This window comes from Hyperolius riggenbachi, chromosome 2 (genome assembly GCF_040937935.1).
Source record: "Hyperolius riggenbachi isolate aHypRig1 chromosome 2, aHypRig1.pri, whole genome shotgun sequence".
In the NCBI taxonomy this organism is placed as follows: domain Eukaryota; kingdom Metazoa; phylum Chordata; class Amphibia; order Anura; family Hyperoliidae; genus Hyperolius; species Hyperolius riggenbachi.
Genome location: NC_090647.1, coordinates 17,861,073 through 17,867,072, shown reverse-complemented (window position 1 = coordinate 17,867,072; position 6,000 = coordinate 17,861,073). Strand labels below are relative to the sequence as shown.

The following is a 6,000-nucleotide window of genomic DNA, read 5'->3' as shown; positions in this document are numbered from 1 at the left end:
AAATTACAGAGTTGGCACAAAGTCGGGTTTTAATCCCTAAAGGGCAGGAATCACATTATGTACAACTCTGGTTGTCAGTGGGCTGTGGAGTGTCTCACACAGAGCGATACAATAGTACTATCAGAGTACAGTGACATAATAATGCACTGGAGGGGTTCTGTGCCTGCATCTTAAAGGACAACAGAAGTGAGAGGGATACGGAGGCTGCCATATTTATTTCCTCATAAACAATACCAGTTACCTGGCTGTCCTGCTGGTCTATTTGGCAGCAGTGTTGTCTAAATAACACCAGAAACCAGCATGCAGCACACACACAAAAAACACAGGAGAGCGATGTGGTAGCCCTCAAAAGGGCTGTTTGGGGTGCTTTCACAGCAAGTGAGGAACAAGAACACAGGCCTAGCTAATGCTTTCCCTACCTATCTGCAGCAAGTCTGACCCTGCTCTCACTAACAGTCAGCAACCAGCAGAGAATTAATCCAATATGGCCACTGCAACTGCTTTTTGATGGGGGGGGGGGGGGGGAGTCCAGGAAGGGGTGCTAGCTTATTGGCTGCCATGTGCCTGCTGACTGTGAGGTAAGGGGTCAAAGTTTAGCTCAATGATGATGTATAGGGGTGAATCGAACATGTCAAATGTTCAATCTTCGCCGTGAATGCGACCAGCCAAATACTGCTCGCCGGCAAACTGTTCCGGCCATCTCTAGTGGTGATGCTTGCGGCTTCTGTTCATTGCTTGTCGAGAATCTTCAATAAACATAACGAAAGGATACATATTGGCACAAGATATTTTTGAGGATTCTGGGATGTGATTAACCAAGAAAGAAACAGATTAGATAGATAGATAGATAGATAGATAGATAGATAGATAGATAGATAGATAGATAGATAGATAGATAGATAGATCATGTTACTAAAGAGTATAAAAATTATTTTGCTGAGACATTTACCTCATTTTGGATAATATTTTTATTTATTTATTAATAAATTACAATTTTTTAAAATCTATTTATAAATTACACTTCAACCTAAGTATTCAGCTGAGGTTCTTGCAGATCACATCACCTGCATACGTTTCCTAAAGCCAGACTGAAGAGGAATTTAAAATAAACTATTTCACTTACCTGGGGCTTCTGCAAGCCCTCAGCAGCTGTCCTAACCCGCGCCGCCAGCAGCAGTCCTGTCCGGCGCTGCCAGCAGCCGTCCTGTCCCGCGCCGCCAGCAGCCGTCCTGTCCCGCGCCGCCAGCAGCAGTCCTGTCCGGCGCCGCCAGCAGCAGTCCTGTCCAGCACCGCCAGCAGCCGTCCTGTACCGCGCCGCCAGCTGCCGTCCTGTCTGGCACTGCCAGCAGCCGTCCTGTCCCGCGACGCCAGCAGCCGTACTGTCCCGCGCCGCCAGCAGCAGTCCTGTCCGGCGCCGCCAGCAGCCGTCCTGTCCCACGCCGCCAGCAGCCGTCCTGTCCCGCGCCGCCAGCTGCCGTCCTGTCTGGCACTGCCAGCAGCCGTCCTGTCCCACGCCACCAGCAGCCGTTCTGTCCCACACTGGTTCTTCACGATCCTCCGTTCTCTCACCGTCAGCTACTTTCGGTTTCCCCACTGGGCCCCTGCGCCTGCGCAGCTCTGGCCACGCATATCCTTCTTCGTGTCGTGCAATGGAACTATTGCAGACGGGAATGCATAAAAAGGATACACTTGTGGCCCCTTGACTTACAAGTCGAGGAATAAAACGGAGCAGCGGTGGAAGAATGGAGGATCGTGGAGGACCGGCGCAGGACAGGATGGCTGCCGGAGGCTTGCAGAAGCCCCAAGTAAGTTAAACAGATAGTTTTAAAAACCTCTTCAGTTCTGCTTTAAATATTGTCACAAAAAACCTCTATTCACAGTAAGAAAAAGTTCATATTGCCATTTCATCTTTGACCAGCAGCAGTCTCTATAGAGCTGATGACGAGTTCTCTTAGAGCAGTAGCAGCAGGTGAGGCCTGATCTTGGCTTGTATTAGTTTACGAAAGTTCTTCTACACCTGAGGTATCTCTAGTAAGAACAGTGGGTGAAATATACCGAAGTCCTTCTATACTTGAGGTATAGAAGGAGAGCCGTGGACGAAACTTTCTTCTGAGCAGTCACTGTCCCACAGCTTACAAGATTTGATATCTGTGTGCCCAAATGCAGAGTCCGACTACAGCGATGATGGTCACCACGAGGCTGAGATTGTAAACCGTGGCCTCCAGGTCCGCTCTGGCAGCTGTTGAGAAATGGAAAAGATATCAGTCAGATTATCAGATTAGCAAAATCCGGGCATAAGTTGATGAAGATCTGTTGAAAGTGTACCTGACATAAAGTGAAAGGATTACTACTTACCTGGGCTTCCTTCAGCCCCTGTAGTCTACCTCCTCCCTCGCCGTCGTCCCGGTCCCCCTCCGTTGTGCCTCTGCTAGCCCCAGTAATGTCCTTGATTGTCACTGAGCCATTCGGGGACTTTACGTGGTCCCAGCTGTGCAGGGGCTTATCTGGGTAACACAGAGCCTATGGCAAACACTGAAATTGCGCCCCCCCCTCCCCAGTAAGAGCCCCCTTCCCCTCTAAGAACAGCATCCTTTCTCGCGTACATGTTATGGTTGGCTGTGTTTTTGGGCACGGAATATTGCAGTTGCTTTTTCAGAAGTATCTCTTCTTATTCCCTCTCTGTCCTCTTTTCTAACACTAAGCCAAGTGTGCCCTACATACATAAATGAAGTAGCCATGTTCCCCAGATAACAGAATGAATCTGAGGTCTGAGTGACGGGGAGGCGTGGAGGCACAGCACAGGGGCAGGAATGGTGCCCATGGTGCTGTGGCGCCCATGGCAAGAGCCATGCCTGCACCGCTCTAGATACGCCTCTGCAGCTGTGCAGCCCCGATCTCACTTCTGTTGCTGAGAGCTCTCTGTGCATGCGCAACAGGAATGTGATTGGAGATGCGTGCAACCAGGGCCACGTATGCGTACTGGCCCGCAACAAGGATGAATCTGTGTCTCGACAGCAGGGCAACTGATGGGACCAGACCAATATGGAGGGAGCTAACAGACTACAGGGGGCTGAAGGAAGCAGGTAAGTATAAATCCTTTTATTTTTCATGGTCTCGGGTTAACATATGTCTCAGCATGTGCTTCAATTCAGTTTTTATGCATTTTAAAAATCTTAAGGGCATATTTTTTTAAGCTGGAGGGGGAGCACACATGGGGGACCCAGGTGAGGGAGGGTGGGTCCGACTTCCCTCCCCGCCGCTGTGCCCAATACCCCCTTCCTGCCCGCTACCCCCTTATGCGGTGCCTGCTGAGCTTAAGCTGGAGGGGGAGCGCACATGGGGGACCCAGGTGAGGGAGGGTGGGTCCGACTTCCCTCCCCGCCGCTGTGCCCAATACCCCCTTCCTGCCCGCTACCCCCTTATGCGGTGCCTGCTGAGCTTAAGCTGGAGGGGGAGCGCACATGGGGGACCCAGGTGAAGGGTGGGGGGGGGGGGGTCCTGCTGAGCAGAGGGTTTTTTTTTCCAGTTGCAGAATTTCTGTAACTGTCCCTCTTTCCGATCTCAAAAAGTTGGGAGGTATGCAGTCTGTACAGTGCCGTGTCAGATGTTGGCATATTATGAATAAACTACAACAATGAAGCACGACGCGAGGCCACTCCCACTACCTTCCAGGAGGCGGAGCCGTGCTTGCTGTACTGTCACCAGCTCCAAATTCTGCAACATTGTTTCTCGGAAATCGGTTATTCTCGTTTTGTCACCCTGAACGGCCTTCTCCAAGTCTCGCAGCTGTTTCTGAGCTTCTGAGAGAGATTCGCTGAGAGCTGGAAAGAGAAAGAAGATTGACAAAGATAAGATGTTACCAACTACTGCAGATCCCCTCCTCTGAATCAGGAAGTACAGCTGCTACAAATACTGCAGATCCCCTCCCCCCACCCCTGAATCAGGAAGTACAGCTGCTACAAATACTGCAGATCCTCTCCCCCCTCCTCTGAATCAGGAAGTACAGCTGCTACAAATACTGCAGATCCTCTCCCCCCTCCTCTGAATCAGGAAGTACAGCTGCTACAAATACTGCAGATCCTCTTCCCCTACCTCTGAATCAGGAAGTACAGCTGCTACAAATACTGCAGATCCTCTCCCCCCTCCTCTGAATCAGGAAGTACAGCTGCTACAAATACTGCAGATCCTCTCCCCCCTCCTCTGAATCAGGAAGTACAGCTGCTACAAATACTGCAGATCCTCTCCCCCCTCCTCTGAATCAGGAAGTACAGCTGCTACAAATACTGCAGATCCCCTCCTCTGAATCAGGAAGTACAGCTGCTACAAATACTGCAGATCCCCCCCCCTCCTCTGAATCAGGAAGTACAGCTGCTACAAATACTGCAGATCCCCTCCCCCCCTCCTCTGAATCAGGAAGTACAGCTGCTACAAATACTGCAGATCCTCTCCCCCCTCCTCTGAATCAGGAAGTACAGCTGCTACAAATACTGCAGATCCTCTCCCCCCTCCTCTGAATCAGGAAGTACAGCTGCTACAAATACTGCAGATCCCCTCCCCCCACCTCTGAATCAAGAAGTACAGCTGCTACAAATACTGCAGATCCCCTCCCCCCTCCTCTGAATCAGGAAGTACAGCTGCTACAAATACTGCAGATCTCCTCCCCCCACCTCTGAATCAAGAAGTACAGCTGCTACAAATACAGCAGATCCCCTCCCCCCACCTCTGAATCAGGAAGTACAGCTGCTCTAAATACTGCAGATCCTCTCCCCCCACCTCTGAATCAGGAAGTACAGCTGCTACAAATACTGCAGATCCTCTCCCCCCTCCTCTGAATCAGGAAGTACAGCTGCTACAAATACTGCAGATCCCCTCCCCCCTCCTCTGAATCAGGAAGTACAGCTGCTCTAAATACTGCAGATCCCCTCCCCCCACCTCTGAATCAGGAAGTACAGCTGCTACAAATACTGCAGATCCCCTCCCCCCACCTCTGAATCAGGAAGTACAGCTGCTACAAATACTGCAGATCCTCTCCCCCCTCCTCTGAATCAGGAAGTACAGCCAGGGTCGGACTGGGACACTAAGGGCCCACCAAGGAAGTTTCAGCCCGGGCCCCCCCCCCCCCCCCCCCCGATCCCCTCCTCCTCGCCCCCCCCCCCCCCCCCCCCCATTTTGGGCTCACATACACATGTACTCTAGAAATTTTGCATGAGTTTATGGTAGGGAAAAGATTGTGAGCACTTCTGAGGACAGTCTCCAATAGGGATATGTCCACATGCGGCGCGCACAGCGCGCCGCAGCGAAAGTAAATGGGTGTCACCACGCACTGGAACATCGGCGTGGTCACGATGAGTCATGGGCAGACTTAAAAAAAAAAAAAACACAACATAAGTAGCGGTGTTATTCACAGAGATTAGGTCCGACCAGATACATTTTAGATAAAATATTCAAGTAGTTACATGCCTCATGATAATTCATCAAGTAGTCAAATCGCAGAAGATTTTCCGACAAAATGCAATCAGGTTGGCGGCAGATACCCCCACAACATGCAATCAGGTAGGCGGCAGATACCCCCACAAAATGCAATCAGGTTGGCGGCAGATACCCCCACAAAATGCAATCAAATTGGCGGCAGATACCCCCCCAAAATGCAATCAGGTTGGTGGCAGATACCCCCCCCCCCCCCAAAAGTGGGCAGCAGTGACCAGAAAATCGTAATGTGGGCAGCAGACACCTGAAAATCGCAATGTGGGCAGCAGTGACCAGAAAATCGTAATGTGGGCAGCAGAGACCTGAAAATCACAATGTGTGCAGCAGACACCTGAAAATCACAATGTGGGCAGCAGACACCAGAAAATCGCAATGTGGGCAGCAGTTACCAGAAAATCGCAATGTGGGCAGCAGACACCAGAAAATCGCAATGTGGGCAGCAGGCACCAGAAAATCGCAATGTGGGCAGCAGGCACCAGAAAATCGCAATGTGGGCAGCAGTCACCAGAAAAT

General features: G+C 50.9%; 1 protein-coding gene across 1 annotated transcript in view; it reads right to left on the bottom strand.

Moving 5' to 3' along the window:
* Positions 1-1,009: 1,009 nt before the first annotated feature.
* The window catches only part of LOC137544641 (uncharacterized), a 109,298-nt gene continuing 104,307 nt past the window's right edge, over positions 1,010-6,000 (bottom strand). Inside the window, exons 10-11 of the mRNA XM_068265737.1 lie at positions 3,666-3,821; positions 1,010-2,239 (exon numbers count right to left, since the gene is read on the bottom strand). Coding sequence (XP_068121838.1) covers positions 2,133-2,239; positions 3,666-3,821 — 263 coding nt within the window. The 3' untranslated portion in view covers positions 1,010-2,132. The remainder of the gene's footprint in view (positions 2,240-3,665; positions 3,822-6,000) is intronic.